This window comes from Epinephelus moara, chromosome 12, assembly GCF_006386435.1.
Source record: "Epinephelus moara isolate mb chromosome 12, YSFRI_EMoa_1.0, whole genome shotgun sequence".
NCBI lineage: Eukaryota > Metazoa > Chordata > Actinopteri > Perciformes > Serranidae > Epinephelus > Epinephelus moara.
This window is the reverse complement of record NC_065517.1, coordinates 9,163,196-9,179,989: the sequence shown is the minus strand read 5'-3', so window position 1 is coordinate 9,179,989 and position 16,794 is coordinate 9,163,196. Positions and strand designations below refer to the sequence as shown.

Genomic DNA, 16,794 nt, shown 5'->3' with positions numbered 1-16,794 from the left:
CTTATTTCAACAGCCTCCCTGATTCAAGCGCTGTTATTTGTTGTCCTTGGTGTGTATGACTCTGGCCTTGAGTGGCGTGACCGTCCCGTAATATCGGCTGATTGACAGATCAGCTGATAAAGACGCGTCACAACCACCACCAAGTGACACTTCTGAGGAAGACCAGGTTTCTGCCGAAACATGTCAAGGTATGTAACATCCTAACACATGTTTAAGATAAAAGAACAACTAAAGTCATTATCAGAAACTAAAGACATAATGAACACCATTGAACCTTCTGGTGCTGTTTGTTCTTGGAACAATCATAGCATTGTGTGATTGTAGACGTGATTTCAGAATGAATTCAGAAGCTAAACTACTATTACATTCACACGATCCATTTGCTGATCACGAACTGTCTAAGAAGAATCTGTATGAGTGAGACAAGTATGTTTTGCAGATCCTCATTAAAAACTGAATAAAAAGTAACAACCACACAGTACCTCCCCTGTATTATGACAATACAACAAGCTCCTTTTCATAGTACTTCTGTCTGTCATTATTTATGAAAAGTGAGATCCATCTGCCTTTTGATAAATAACAAATGATATCTTAGTGAGCTCTTTGTGACACCAGAGAAGATAAATACCCATTTAAGTATTAGTAAAGAGCTGCATGACCTGGTGTCAGTCATGAATTTGATTCTCCTCTATGGGTCCATGTAGCACTGATAATGCAGGAGTTATCAAAACTGCCCAATCAATGAGTTACAAGCAGTCTATCTGGCTCCATTACGTTCTCTTGAACAGAACTGAAAGACATCAGAGCATACAGATAACTTCAGTTTCTTACAATAATTTCTTACAATATTACAATTACAATTACAATGCAGGTAATGTGTCACGACATACCATTACAAATGAAGCACTGTGGTGCATCGGAGATGCCCCAGCTGACAAATTTTCTGCTGACATTATCAGTCACTTCACACAAAAACATGCCTGTTTGGTACAGACTCCCGCAAAAGTCACATCACCATCATTTTTTCAGTGAAAAAGAAATGCAAAGTTACCATTCCCACTAAAACTGCAATTCATATTCTGATCACACTATCATTAAAATAATCACAGTATGATTGTTTTTTTTGTTTGCACTGGTCTTGATGTTAGACATAAATCCTTTGATGACCTCAGTTTTGTTACATATCTTGTCTAAGGAAGGACAAACAGGCACAAACACCCTTCTCCTTGGGATGATGTTAGGGACCACTCACATGCTGGGTTTTTTTGCAACATCCAGAGCTTTACACTCTGTCCTAGGAACAATAATTTAGGCCCCAATACACACTTACAAAAACAATGCTTGGAAAAAGATCAGCACCAAACTTGGGATTTCTGATAAGTAAACTATGAAACAATGCTGATTATGGACGCTTAGCAACATTAGATGCAACCTGCCTCTGCACCCTTGAAAGTTATCACAGAATAGGCACAAGACAAGAGTATCACCCAGTACCTGACCTTGTGCTTTCCAGGCGATAAAAGACATGTGTTGCCATAGCCTGTCATTGTTGGCATAAAATTGTGTATCCATACTAATTAAATCAAAAATAATAATAATGATGTAAAGCCCAATAATTGTTTATTATAACTGTTGTCATATTCCATGCACATAATGTGAAGGTGATGCTCATCAGCATCAGCATTTGTTCTGTGCTGCTGCAGTCTGACTATATGGGACAGCCAGGCACACTGTACTGTACACAAGCAGTACAGTACATATACGTTAGTCTGGATTTACTGCTACAACCGATCACCTTCAGTAATGCCCCCCCCCCCCTTGGCAGTGATTGTTGGTATAGTCCGCTGAGATGCTTTTTGCTTTGGCCTGCAGAGCTGCTAAGTCAGCATCTTGACTCAGCTAGCCATGCAGGGCGGTGGGCTTGGCTCTGGCTAGAGGCTGTTACATAAGCCTTGCGGGGGCTTGGGGGTGGGAGGGAGGCATGCCAAGCACCTCTGGTGTGGGGGTGGGTAGTGGTGGGTGGGACAGGGAGAAAGGAGCAAAGGAATGGCAGGACAAGTGGGGGGATGGGAGCTATATGCAGTGGTGCAATGCAAAGCACATGCTTGGTACCTGCGGTGCTGAGACACAGAGCATGCTACACACCAGCGCAAACACACAGTTATGTAACATCATATGTAGTGGGACCATGAAAGATGTGCTGGTGGGGGCGCCTTTCAACACAGCTGAACAGACAGCTGCAGATCTGTCTACATGCTCCTCCTCTCACATGTATGAACAGCACAACATGGCCATACTCATAGCTTTCATATAAACTATGAAAGGAATAAGAGGCCTTGCGGGCGTTTTCTGCAAAGCAGCAACATGCTCACTATAAACATTATTTTGATTTATTATCACTCACACGTACAAAGACTTGACAAAGAGCCAAGCACCTGCACACAGATGATAATCTGACCAACAACAAGGACCAAAAAGGAGCAGTTGTAGAGGGGAGAATTTAGGGAGCTCGTCAGCTACAATGGCAGGAAGCCCTGGCAATGAGACAGCAAAATAACAGCACTAACTGCAATACATCAGTGCAGAGTCAGATACAGTCTGACAATGGAGAATTCCATCCGGCTGCAATGAAAATAGTTATAAAGGGCCGGAAGAGTTGGTGCGCAGATAAGCATGGTGTGACCTTCAGGGAGCAAAACAAGCACACGGGCCCTGTGGGAGATTTTCTGTTGTTGTGAAGAAGACGGGGCTTCCCGCTCCTTTTATTTCTTTTTTTTTATCCAAATGTAGAACAAATTACAATATGAACAAATTTACAAAGAGCCTGTGTTCAATAGTGCTGTACAAAGTGTAGAATGTAATCCCCTGATACAGTAAAACATAGTACAGCATTACATTACATTTATTTTGAAGGCCTTTCTCACAGGAGACATTTTGATGTAATGGCAAGAAAATGGCACTTTAATTGGAGTATGCAGGGCTGCATGTAAATGGGAATATCAGTAGAATATTTATTTTCACTTGACAAGTAAACAACTTAGTCGGAATCTTGTCTATTTTGGAGTAGGACCAAAAATGGAATATTTTGTGCGTGTAAACGTAGTCGGCGTCATGACCTGCTGGGACACTTGTATAGAACAGATCCATCGTTGATGTTATGCACTTGATATGATACAGGTGGGTATAACTGCATCGAGCTGAGCCATGAGCAACTGTGGCCATTCAAGCCACGCCAGCATGATGCAAATGTTCCACAGCACAGCGGAGCAAGGCAAAAACAAGCTGTTTAATTTGATGATGTGTCAGAGGTGTGCTGGTTCACACATAAACCACAGGAGAGCCTGTCAGCCACTGCTCTCCACTCACAGCTCACTGTGGTTAATTCTGCTATACCTCTCTGCACCATCTAAAACTGATCCGCTAACCACATAGCACCTAATTTTTCCATATCTTGTAGCACAGACCTGTTTCTATCGAAGACCAGCATCGCTAACTCTGTAACAGCTACTATGCACACATGCATTTCATGTGCCTGGTCTCATGCTGGACTCAAACCACCTGGTTGACCCCAACTGAATTTCTGGGCTTTCCCCTCTACTGGAATCATGCACCGGTGAATGATGTCAGTGGATTGTCTACGGTAAAAACAGAGACAGGAACCATGACCTGTTATAAGGCCACAGAGTATAATACTCATAATTCATTACTGTGACATTTAATCACTGGTAAATAGAAATGTGTTACATTCTTAACATCCAAATACTGATGCATCATCATACAGCAGTACTGTAACAAGTCTGGCATGGGCACTCATTTACAGTATTTCCCCCTGGGCCTAATCCTTATAGGTCAGCAGCACCAGCATCTGTCCTGTGTTGCTGCAGTCTGACTGTGTGGGACAGCTAGGCATACATTACTGGAGTACAGTACCAGGCCACACAGCTGAAACACCTTGTGACGTGGTTAATGTTGTGAAATGGTCGTGGCTAGGTTTAGGAAACAGAACTACTTGGTAAGGTTTTGAAAAAGGTCATGTTTTGTGTTTAAATAAGAAAGTTTGCTACCTAAGGTAACGTGACGTCTTGTCTCGAAGGTGATGTCGGTGCGCAAGGACCATACGTAAATTCCGTAACGTTACGTTAAAACAACACTGTCTTTTGGTTTCACACTGGACACAAACTGCAGTCTCCTGAATGAAAGTCCTGTGTTTGTTTGACCTACCTACCTCACTCTTTATACTACATTGGTTGCCCTCAGCGTCAGGTATTATGATGGAAGGCTTTACATTGGAATTAGTTGAAAGCCCGGAATATATTCTGGCCTTTGAGTAAATTGTTGGTGTGACAGAACAAGCCAATAAACAAATTAGCTGCTCAAGCAATACAAACATGAGTCTGGAGAACTGACCGGGGGGGGGGCGACATGCAGTAAAGGGCCACAGGCTGGAGTCGAACCCGGGCCGCTGCGGCAACAGTCTTGTACATGGGGCGCCTGCTCTACCACTAAGCCACTAACGCCCCAGCGGAAAACTTTCTGTTGCTGCCATCACCGGAGCCACTCCTCTCCCAGTGAACAGTCAGTTTGACATCTACTGGGTTAGCATGAGCTTGCACAGCAGCAGCTAACATCCAACACCAAGCAGCTAAACGGTCCCAACAACCTTAAACCAACACCGAAATGGCTTGACTTTGTCGTTAAATGTGTTAATAACCATTAGCTGAGTGATGCTAACAGGTAGCCCTATCACAATGTTTGTATGGGTGGACTCTCACCAACTGTTCCCACCATAGAGCTCCCACAGCACCAGCACCTGCATCCTACATCCGTCTGTTGTGCAGTGAAATGACGGAGTTGACAGTTCAATGTGCCATGATGCCACTAAAAGGTTAGCATGGCTGTAATGCACAGAACTCCATTCAAGTATCGAATTAAGTACTGTATTTTAATCAGTATCATTTTAAGGGTTCTAGTACTGGTATTATATTTTTTTAAACAATACCCAGCCCCAGCCCTTCGTCACTTACTGGACTTTCTGATGTCAAGTTCTCGGAATGTCTTGCTTAACTCAACATCTGAAGCTGGCTGAATCTCTCAAAGCAGAGTCAGCACATTTTTAATCAACATGTTGTCATTTCAGATCAACAACCTTCTTGCCGCTGCTACACAGCAGCTGCAAAGGAGTAAAAAAAAGGCACAGAGATCACTGATTGATAAATTGAACATTTATTTCCTGCAGAGATGCCCCGCAGATAGCCAGAGAGGGACAGCGTGAAAGCTCGCTCCCTGATCCCTGCAGGTTTACATAATGTGATGTCCAGCCACCACATGACCGCTGAGGATTGCCAGGGGATTACATAAGCGTGGACGACTTTGTAGATGGATAGACGGCTGAACTGTGTGACTGCTCAGCCCTCTGACTTCTGAACCCGACTTATCCACTTAGAGGTGCATTTGCAGAAATCAACCGACAGCTGATCTACATTTCAGTCATACTGTATAATCTCAGCCTTTCATTCTCTCTGAGTGATATCTAGAAATAGCCTCCCCCTGGATCCTCTGTCATCAAAGCACTGATGGTGGTAATCAAATTAAAGTTTTGTCACACAATCTGATGTGTTTGGTTAATGATACTTTTTCCTCTACAAGCAAAGGCACAAATGTTCCTCACTAAGGAGTGACAGATGCAGGGAGAGATAAGAGCGAGAGAGCCACATACAGATGGGCTGTGGGAGTTTACAGCACACACTCAGATATCAGAGAAACAAATTTGTTCCAATTCTGTTTGTTTTTTTTATCTCACATGTGACAAATCTGATGTTTTCCATTGCCTCATTTCCACTGCATGGTTTGTCTCTACTTGACACACTTTGTGTACCAGGTCCTCTCCTCTACTTCGTTTTACGCTGCGGCTTGTACCCCCTCAGTTTAGGCATATTCTCCACCGATTGCCTTCAACATCATCTTCAATGTGACACCTGCTGAATCGTTTCATCGGCAACCAAACTAAGGAACTTCTGCACTTTGCAAATTACGCAGCATTGTGTATGTAATGTACAGTGTAGATTTGCAGGCTGCCATTTTTTTTAAAACCTGGGTCAAGTGAATAGAAAACTTCGGTCACTATTGACGGTGGCTTAGCTATTTAAAAACAGCGTGTTTGCCCTGGCTGTCTCATGTCGCGTAAGTAATGATTCAAATGTAGTGGAAATGAGGCACAAGAAGCTGCACGGAGTCACACTGACCCCCCTTACACTTTGCATTAAAAATCATCTTGTATCCAGATTGTATTATTTAACCTGATTACATTTACACCTGGTATTAATGTGTCTCCAGTGGCCACACTGAGATTCAATAGAGATCCGATCCCTCTGTCCAGCTCAGACAACCTAACAGCTGCAGCCATTGCTTCATAAATCGGTAAATCCTCCAGTTGCAATATGAATTGCCAAGTTTTGCTTGTTTGTCGTACCAATAGACACTTCACCTAAGGAAGGGCTAATAGTCTCATCTTGTCTCCATCCACGAGTGTCTTTAATATCCATAAGTTATCTTCCTACTTTCTTGCTAGCAACTTGGCTCTCCAACTGGCTGTATGCAGCTAAAGTGCTGGTTTGGAACAGTCCCGGACGATTACATATCTCCATACATTCAAAACACAATTTGTCTGTGCTGTAATAAAACTAAGTTCATTAAGTGGTTCAGCTAATACAGTTGTCTTTATTTTAATAAGCAAAAGCTTCACTGGGAATCACAAAACAATATAAAGTAAATAAATAGCAGTGGGTCAAAAGCTAGATGCATTGGTCCAGCTGGTCTGTGAGGGAAGGTATGAATCTACTCAACCATTATCACATTACATTCGTGTGACTCAGACAACCTGAGCCTGATATTTCTATCAGTTCTTACAAACAGTCCAAGGGTGTGTCACTGTCTAAATCTGCCCATATGCAGTGTTGGGGGGTAGCTAAGCTGCAGTTAGCAATTCCACTATTTTAACTGCATTACCTAGTAGTGTTTGGGTAGTGTAGCTATTTTTAACAATGACGGCACTAACATTTCTAGGAGCAAGATATTTTTCCACTTAGTGGAGGGGATGTGAACGTGCAACCATTTTGATTTAATTCCTGCCAATCTGCCATCTTAACCGATATTTCAAGACACACAATGAGGAGCCCTGTGTTCTGGCTCCAGCCTGACTCTCAGCTGCACAGAATGAAATGTCCCTTGAACCAAAGCACTGTGGGAAAACTAAGGTGGAGAGAATCTCACAGGAACCATCAGAGTGCTGCAGCCAGGTTAAAGGGTAGACAAGAGTCAGACAACATTCAGAGTTCAGGACGTTCTGTTCTTCAGGTTTTACAATCAAACTCCTCCAGACAATCAAACTCATAATAATAATACACCCCACTCAGACATAACAGCCCCTGCACTGAAATAACACAGCTCTGCTGTTGGGAGAGTTCACTGTGGTAGAGAGACAAGGTGCACCGTAACAGAATAATCTCTGTTTGGACTGTCAAGGTGAAAGATATCAACAGAATTCAAACACAGTGTTTTCATTTTTAATTCTGTTTAGAGAATGTGGGCTAATTATTTATTTTGTTTGCTTACCATCACTTTTTTATGTAAATGCCTGATTTGCACACATACTTAAAGAAGCTAACATTAGCATAAGTAGCAGCTAGGAGAGAAGCTGACCAGCTTTGTGTTAAATTATTATAATGTTATCATTAATCAGCTTTATTTAACAACTGAACACCGAGGCAACTTAACTATGGCAGTACAAATCCTTGGAATACTTCTAAGTATGTGAAGATTCCAAAATAAATTTTTTTTTACATCTTTTTTGCTAAATGAGCGTACTAGTTAACTTGTGAGCTAGCTCTTGAGAGCAGTTAAAGTTGATATTAGGACAAGCAAGGGACAAGTTTCTGAAGGTAGGTTTTTGTGTTTGGACACAGGTTTCATGTAGAAAAATCTACTGACAGTTTCAATTGCAGTTAAGTTACAAAAATCTTGAAACTTCTACCTTTTAAATCTTAAAGTAATACCTTACCCCCAAATGTCTATTTGTACATCAATTACTCACACTATGTTCCCTTGTATTTATGAAGAAAATTTGCCTCTGGTGAACAAAGAATCCAAAAAACTGAGAAAATTCCTGATGAATTGAAGTCATAAGGGTCCGCGTTTTAAACCAGAAAAACTATATCAAAACATCTGTTTACAAACTCTGCCACAAACTCTTTTGCAGTGTAATTCAAGTCTCAATGACCCAGTCATATGCTTAGTACTTGCTCAACACATGGATTTTTGCTTTAAATATCTAAAACTAAACTGAAAGTGAAACTTATCTGTGCTCTCTTCAAAGCCAGACTCCATTAACAAAAACAGCAGTTTTACCTCTCTGAACACAGGAGCTGCTCGTCTACCGCTGCCTCAATCAGTTAGTTAGTTTGTATTATTGTCTGACTTTGGTGAATCTGAGCTGATCCTTTAGAAGATCATAGTCACACAATAACAAAAACAGTCTACCATTAGAGGCAGAGGTAGACCAGCAGCGCCCCTGTTTAGTGAGGTAAAATGACTGTTTTTGTCAATGGAGTCTGGCTTTAAAGAGAGCATAGATTAGTTTCACTTTCAGTTCAGTTCCCCATCAGAAAAGGCTGTTTTAGAAGTACTGAGCATACGACTGGATAAATGAGACTTGGATTATACTGCATGAGTTTGCAAATGAATGTTTGGATATAGTTTTGCTGTTGTTACACATGGACCCCTATGACTTCAAGAATCAAGAATTTTCTCTTTTTGTAGATTCATCATTCACTGTGGACACATACAAATGAAAAAAGTCTTCTTCATGAATTCAACATAACATGGGGTGAGTAACTGATATACAAATTGTCATTGGAAGGAAGAACTATTCCTTTAAAATTGTTACACCAAAAAATGTAATTACTTCCCCAGAGTTCTGTTATTTTTTAGGTTTCCTTTTCAATGCCTGATTGTTGTATTTTTAGTTCTTTTTATCTCCATTTATCTGTCCATTGCCTGAACATGTGTCACGACAGCGCACATGGCTGCTAGGGGGAAACTTCTGCCTCTCCTGGGTAACAGTATTTCTGTGACGTTATTAGCGGTGTCCCTTTTGGAAACCGCTCCAGGATGAAGTGTGTGCTGAAGCTGGCGGGTCTGTAAAGGGAAACTGGAGCAATGAAGCTAATATAGCGGCTCACCAGATCCCTGTGGAGCACCCAGTTGGCATGGAGGTAATGGATCCCATCCAGAATCTGATACAGGAGAGACTTCACCATCCCTCGGGGCAGCTGCATGGGCTTCTTGTTGGCCTTAGAGGCACGGTGGAACTTGATGATGTGCTACGAGGCAGAGAAAAGGTTTCACCTCAGCTGTGTCTTGTCAGTTCTGACCGTATAGCTACAACATTCACTAGAAAAGAGCTTCTCCACATCTTGTTGATGCCTTGTAAAGAAGGCAAACTATAATACTGCATGTTGTAAATTTATTGTGCAACCTTATTGGCAGCTAGTGGTACAGAAAAGGTTTTCTGAGTATACAGTATACCAGGGTGGAAAATCAACACTAGCAGACACTTTGGCAGGCCAACATTTTTCGATAAAACAGCATTTCCATGTCCTGGCTGGTGTGTTTGGTAAATTTGACACATTTAGTATGACAGATGGCAAAAATATAGATGATGGCTGATGTTGCCTGGCCAACATGGTATACTGTAAAGAAAATATTTCTATTATCAAGGAATACATGATAATGTCAAACCAGCGAAAATACATTTATCTTCATGGATATTCAATAATATGGAAAAGGTTCTAATCTTGCTCTTTTCTCATGTTACATTGAACACATTTAGAAATGTCTTTGTTTCACATTTGAGCCTGCAGTTAGGCAATTTCAGGAAGCCATTGGCTGTTAGTCTGACAATGATTTAACCCTCTGGGGACAATGACCAATATTTTGGATGTTCCGACGTAGCCAGTGAGTATTTGGGCCAAGACTTCCTCTTCTGGGCACTGCTCGTTATTTACAGTTTGATTAGTAACTTGAGACAGGTCCAGACCGAATTTCGGATAATCTCAATCATCAGCTATCTGTATATGAATGCAGATAAATTAGAAAAAAAGATCATAAAAAGCTAAATTGTCATCATATGATAGGGAATGTGCTCTGATACTGCATTTCAGCTCATGCATTCTACCTCTTTTGTTCTCCACATAGACTATTTACTTGCAGGCACCCAAGCCCCCTCAAAAGTGATTGGTCAATAATACTTGGACTACAAATGACATCCGTTGCCTACAGATTCTGCATTCATATGCAGATATACGTTTATAGAGATTAACAGTTAGGTAGATCACCTGAAAGTACAGCACATACTATGTTTGCATGCTAAGGCCCAATCCCATTTCATATTCTTACCCATACCCCTCATTCTCAAGGGCCACCTTGCCCCTTGGAACAGAGTTACAAGAGGTAGTGGTTGAAAACTTCCTCTATGAAATGGGACAACCCTTCAAGAACCTGATACCTCACAGGTATGCTGGCATTTAGACATGACAAGTGTTATCGGACATTGCAAAATGCCGTCTTCAGCTATATATATATTAGCAGGCCACTAGCCATGCTCTGTAGACTAATGTTAGCAACCTGTGGTCCTTCCCTGCCAGTCTGCACTTATATTACAGGAGCAGTAACAGGCACAGCAACTCGCTGCTGGACTTAAGTTCGATTTCATGTGTCATATGCCATCAAACGCGAATCAGTGCGATATGGAAATATATCAAAATATGGAACCGTCGTGCACAAATCAGCATTAAGAATGTAAAAGTCAGAAGATAGCTACTTAGCTAGCTAGCAAGACTTTGGCATACTAGCATTTTTTTGTCATGCTTGTTATAAAGGAAAGGACCATAATACATTGAAACAACTTTAAGCGAAGATAATATGGAGGTTATTGTCATTTTTAAATCTTAATTAGCAAAGAAAAAACATTTCTGTCATTGCTTGTACAGTCATCTTGCTGTCGATTTTTTATTCATGTAGCCCTAACACTTCGCCCTACACCTCTATCTGAACGAGACTCAGGGTATCCTACCCCAAGATGTGAATGCGCAAAACGGAGGGGCTAAGTTGTAGGGGCAAGAGGTGTAATAGGATTGAGCCTAGGTTTAAATAAACTGCACAACCAGTGCCGACAATATACAAGTAAATAAAAGGTAAATGTGTGTCAGCCACATAAAATGATATTGCCAAATAAGTCATCTGAACATCAGGAAACCTAATCTGTGAAAGAGCCGTTAAGTTTGCTGCCAGTTATAGTGAGAGAGAAACATGTGACACAGTAAATTTACACATGTATTTTGGTAATATCACGTTACATCATGTACACACGTGTTGTTGCATGTAGCAACAGTCCATGTGGCACATAGAGACTCACCCAGAGGTCATGTTCGGCATAGTCGAAGAGGAGCCAAACCTTTCTGTCACTGTGGGACAGGAACACTTTCTGCAGGGCAATCACATTTGGGTGTTTCAGTTCTCGTAACAGCTGAAAGACACAACAAAAATGTGTAAATAATTGAAAAACAAGACATGTGACAAATTCATTTAATGCCCGCTTTGTGAGAAAGCTTAGCACAACATGTTTTTTTGAAATATGTCCTCATGTGACACTGATGTCATAAAAACCCAGACTGGCACAACATAAATAGATCAGTATTCTTTTAACTGCCAGAAAACAGGACAAAGTGCAAATTCATTTGGTGTGGTGGCTTGTAAAAAGCAGCTCAAGTAAGGTTTAATGTCAAATTTACAGAATAATATATGTACAAACTTTACCCCAAGGCTTTCCGATACAAACAAGTTTAAAAACTTTGCTGCACATGAGCACAAGCCATGTCTACTGTTCTCAAACACAAATGTATTCAGATTAGTCAAGCACATTCCCTCGAAAGTAATCCTGTGTTGCAGCCAGAAATGACAAAGAATAATGAGATGGTTAATGAAAAACATGCCAATTGGAGGCTCTTCTGCAAAACCCCTTAGAGTATTCTCAATGACTTCATTTACAGCATGGGTACATGTTACACATGAAAGACAGAGAGTAATTAATATCTAAAATGAGACATCAAACAGCTGATGAATGTCTCATTCAATATGCCAGTATTTCCGGGATGTAAGTAGCCTGGAAATCCAGACTCAAATGCAAATTTGAATTTGCTAGGGGCGGGGCATCTGGATTTCCAGGTTAGGATGTTAGTACTTTGCATATATATATATATATATATATATGTGTGTGTGTGTGTGTGTGTGTGTGTGTGCATATGTATATCACTGTTAACAATTCAAACATGTTTGACATCCTGAATGAAAACTGATGAAACTGATTAATTTCAACAGGAACAGAGGTGTTGCTGTCCCAAGAGGGGCGTGCCTCACAGTTTGAAAACCTCCAGCATCACAAACAGAATTTAAGGCCCTGTCTTCAGAGTACACAGATATTTTTGAGAACGTATGGTTTTCCCCTACGACAAAAAAAAAAAAAAAAAAACTATTCTAAAAATCATTTTACAAAATATATCTTTCCATAGTAGAATGCAAAAATGATCCCAAACGACAGCTGGTCCAGTGAGTATTGTCAACAACATGTTAAATACTAGAGAAGAAGATTCGTCTGGGACTGATCCAAAACTGTCGTTTCTGGTGAACTTCAAACAGTGGACACGGAAGTGGAACAAATAAAATTGGGTGCATCAGAAGCCTCTGTTTGTCCTTTTGAAAAATCTGCACCTCAAAAGGTGTTTTCAAAGATCTCAATGTTAGTGACCTAAAACTTGTAGACAGGGCCCAAAAATTTGCATTCAACACAATATCTTAATGACTAACAACAGAATCCCTGTCGGCTGTACTTAATGCTTTGCCTGGGTCCAGACCTTGGGATCTACCCACTCCAAAGCACTGACTGAGGCCATGTTTACATGAAAACGATCCACTGAAAGCAGAATCATTTCTCATTTCCGTTTTGAAAAAAGTTGCGCGTTTAGACGACAATGTTTTGGTAACAATCACCGTGCACATGGATCCGCAAAAATGACCAAAAACGCTGCAGTATACATGCCAGGCCAGTAGTTGGCAGTGTGACGCTTACGCTTCCTTCTACAGAGCTGCGATGTATAAACAAACAAAATGGCAACCGCACGAACGTTTGTCTGGATGGATGACGAGGTGGAGTTGCTACAGTAAATCTACACTACGATGGGGAAGCGTTGATAAATTCAGCAGGGTGAGCAGCACAAACAGAGCTCGGGAGTCCGCCATTGTTGTTGTGATGGTCGACTTTCTCGCGCATGCCTAGTGACTGGAAGCGTAATGCGCATGTGCGAAAAGTCTCTGTTTTCAGAGGAACTGCATATTGGAAGTTTACATGACAACGGAGACGGTGCCGTTTCCAAAAAATTGCACTCTGGAACCCGTTTTCAAAACGTTGCGTTTTCAGGCACCCAAAACGCTGCTGTCGTGTAAACGATCGGCCAAAACGCGACTAAAGTTTACCGTTTTCAGTTGAAATCATTGTCGTATAAACGGGACCTGATTCGTCTGGCATGAAACAGCGGTTTCTTTGTTGAAATTAAAAACACGAATGAGTGCCACAAGGGACTAATGATTAGCCAATCAGCACCACAGGCGGGATAAACACCATCGTCAAGCGCTGTCAAACCCTGCACCGGAACCAATGAGGAGGAATGACAGCAATGTCAAGTGCCGTAGACAAGATAGACTCGGCTATCAAGGCTATGCTGAATCGATAAGACTTCTCAACATCACCCAAGATTGTTGTTTGGCCTACCAAAACAGGTAGGATGGCATGGCTACCCATCACTGTGGATTTAAAATGACGTTAGCTTCAGGAAGATACGTTGGTCTCTGGTAATTGGCTGGAGGAAAAAAAATATCCCCCTCCCCAACGAAAATTGGTTAGAGTGGACGCAATGTCAGACTGAAGATAGAAACAGAGTGTAATGAGTTTATAATTCTGTCTGATGTCAGGCAGCTTAATGCTAACAAATCTAATATGGCTAATATGGTACACTAACGCGCTATACTATGAAATGCTAAGAAATTAAGGAATTAGATCAAATACAAGACTGATTTACATTTCATATACATGTCCTTACCAACTTACTTACAATGCACACAATGCAAGACTTCAAGCTTTAATTGTAAAGTAGCATTTCATATTGATTGGTTATTATATAATGCCAGTGAACACCATATGTAGGGGAAACAATACAATGTGATTCCAATGCAACTATCCCAGTCACATAAATGCAGCAAATACGTGTCCTAATTCAAAATGATTTTAATCCATTGTATCAGCTTCAAGGGAGCAGTATGGAAACTTGTACTGTTGTCTTTTCATTTATCAGTGTGTCCCTGGCTTTAGCAGCAGCTGAAGGCCAAATGGAAGTTAGCAGTGAGACAGCTGCATAATGGAGGACTTTCCATCCTGGCTAATGCTGCACACTGTGCTGCATCATTCAAGCAGAGCCTCTTTCTCTGTCTCTGTAACTGGTTCATTAGTTTCACCCACTCCCATTCACACAGTGCCATTTGCTGACCCACCACAGACTATCCATAATCGATCATGCCCTTTAGACAGGCCTCCATGTCTGCAGGGTGTTTCAGTCGGGAGCAACACAGAGCTGAAACAATCTACTGTGAACCCCCCCGCTGATGAATTATTTACTTATACAGGCTGTCATGACTCTTACTGTACGTCACCTACAGTGAGATGCACCATCCATTCTGACTCCCATGTGGTTGTTCCCCATTCTGCTGTCACATTTGGTGTCTGATTTCAGTTTCTTTGTGAAACAGTAACACTGACGGAGAACTGACTGACAAAAGGATCCGCAGTGAAACACAACAACACAAGCCTGCCAGAAGTGGTTTTGGCAACAAATATCAATATGAACCTGCAGCTTGATGATGCTTATATACTCAAAGAGTAACTAAAGCTGTTTAATTATCTTAAGGTCTTGAAACTAGGTCAGAAACTCAAAGCGAAAGGCTCTAATTTCAGAGAATCCACTGACACAAATCTTAAGTAACATGCTCTCTTACTCACACACAGGGCTCTAAAGCATAACTGTTTAATCTAGTAATGTTTTATATAATTTTATCCAACTCCCGCTGAGACTTCAAAACAAATGGTTCAAGTAAATGGTGATACTAATCATAATAAAGTTCTGGGCTACATTCAGAAAGACAACGCTAATCCGATATACCTGTATGAAGAAACTAGCCGCCAGTAAGGGGATCAGTTGGATTGCCAGAAATTGGCTGAATTTCAATCTACAGTGCAGATCCACATGCCCACAATGCCATGTAGGGATAAAATATGGGAATCACATGTTGTCCTAAATAATATGGTCACTAATGGCACCTTACAGAGGAGAATATGTTCAAAAGCGGACTTTTTTCCTGGTGTGGACTTGAGTGGACTCAGTGGTTTTAAGCTTTCTCAACTTTTCTGCGACAATGTACCTACTTTACCTTTACAGCTGTCACTGAAATGCTTTCTTTGTGCCATGACACATTTGACATTAAAATCAAAAGGTTGAGGTATCCTGAGCAAAAATTAACATCAGTCTGGAACAAATCCCCAAAGTTAATTTGTCACTTTAGTTAGTAACTTGGCTGATGATAACCCCAGACTAACTGGGAGTGACGCAAGTATGCTGCAGAGAGAAGAAACATTTGTCCAGAGGAATCCTGCTTGAGCACACCAGTTGGGTTTCATCCAAATGTCGCTGAAATTTTAACCAAATTTTTCAGATAACTGACAAAAGAAAATGCCAAATGACGTGGTTTCCCATCCACTACTGTTATGCAATATTGGCAGTTGGTTCATCCAGGCAAGAAGACGGTGGTGCTAATTTTCCAGTCAGCTGCCAAAATACTACCGCAGAAGAAAATGGTGCAACGAAATGACGTAATTCAAAGTCAGACCTCAAATGAAGGAAAACAATGGATGCATAATAACAGAGATCACAATGGACGATAGAGAGTTTTGAACAACTAACATTACAGCTAGTTGCTCTTGGAAGAGAACAGCCCTGTCTGCATACCTGAGTGTGTTAAAAGCCATTTAGAGACGATGAAGAGAGCTTGCAGTGGCCTATGCAATTATGGTGATGTTACAACATGATTTATTCTGTTAATCTGTTTCTATTGCACTTAGTGGCATTTACCTTTTATCGATATGCCAACTTCTCCACCTCCCCCAAGCGTAAAATTTTTTTGCAATATTTTGAGTTTTTTCAAATCTTTGGCATTTCCACTAAAACATTAAAAAGAGGTGGATGGAAATGCACCTATTGTCTGACATCTAAAACAACAGAAAATCTTTTATTCTATCAAATTGTAGTAACTCTACTGACATGGCTCTAAGGACACAACAGTCTACTTTTTCTTGCTAGATTCGAGACTGACCTTTCATCTATCAGCAAACACAGGAACCCAAATGCCTTGAGAGTTATGCCAATGACCGAGACAGTCACTGTGTATAACCCTTTTAGTGTTCCCTGCATCAAAGTTGATCGCATTTCCTGAAAGACCAAATATTGACAGTGTCTTATCAGTGCAATCACTGAAAACCTGCGTTGGTTTTACTGACTTCTACCCAGGATGCAGAATCTTAATGTGGAAAGAACCTTTAGATTACATCATTTTAAACAGACCCGAGCGCCAAGACCCAGA

The 16,794-nt window shown here is 41.1% G+C and overlaps 1 protein-coding gene across 1 annotated transcript in view; it reads right to left on the bottom strand.

Annotated features, from left to right (window-relative positions):
* The window catches only part of cdk19 (cyclin-dependent kinase 19), an 83,908-nt gene that overhangs the window by 34,394 nt on the left and 32,720 nt on the right, over positions 1–16,794 (bottom strand). The window contains exons 3-4 of the mRNA XM_050058118.1: positions 11,471–11,581; positions 9,237–9,377 (exon numbers count right to left, since the gene is read on the bottom strand). Coding sequence (XP_049914075.1) covers positions 9,237–9,377; positions 11,471–11,581 — 252 coding nt within the window. The remainder of the gene's footprint in view (positions 1–9,236; positions 9,378–11,470; positions 11,582–16,794) is intronic.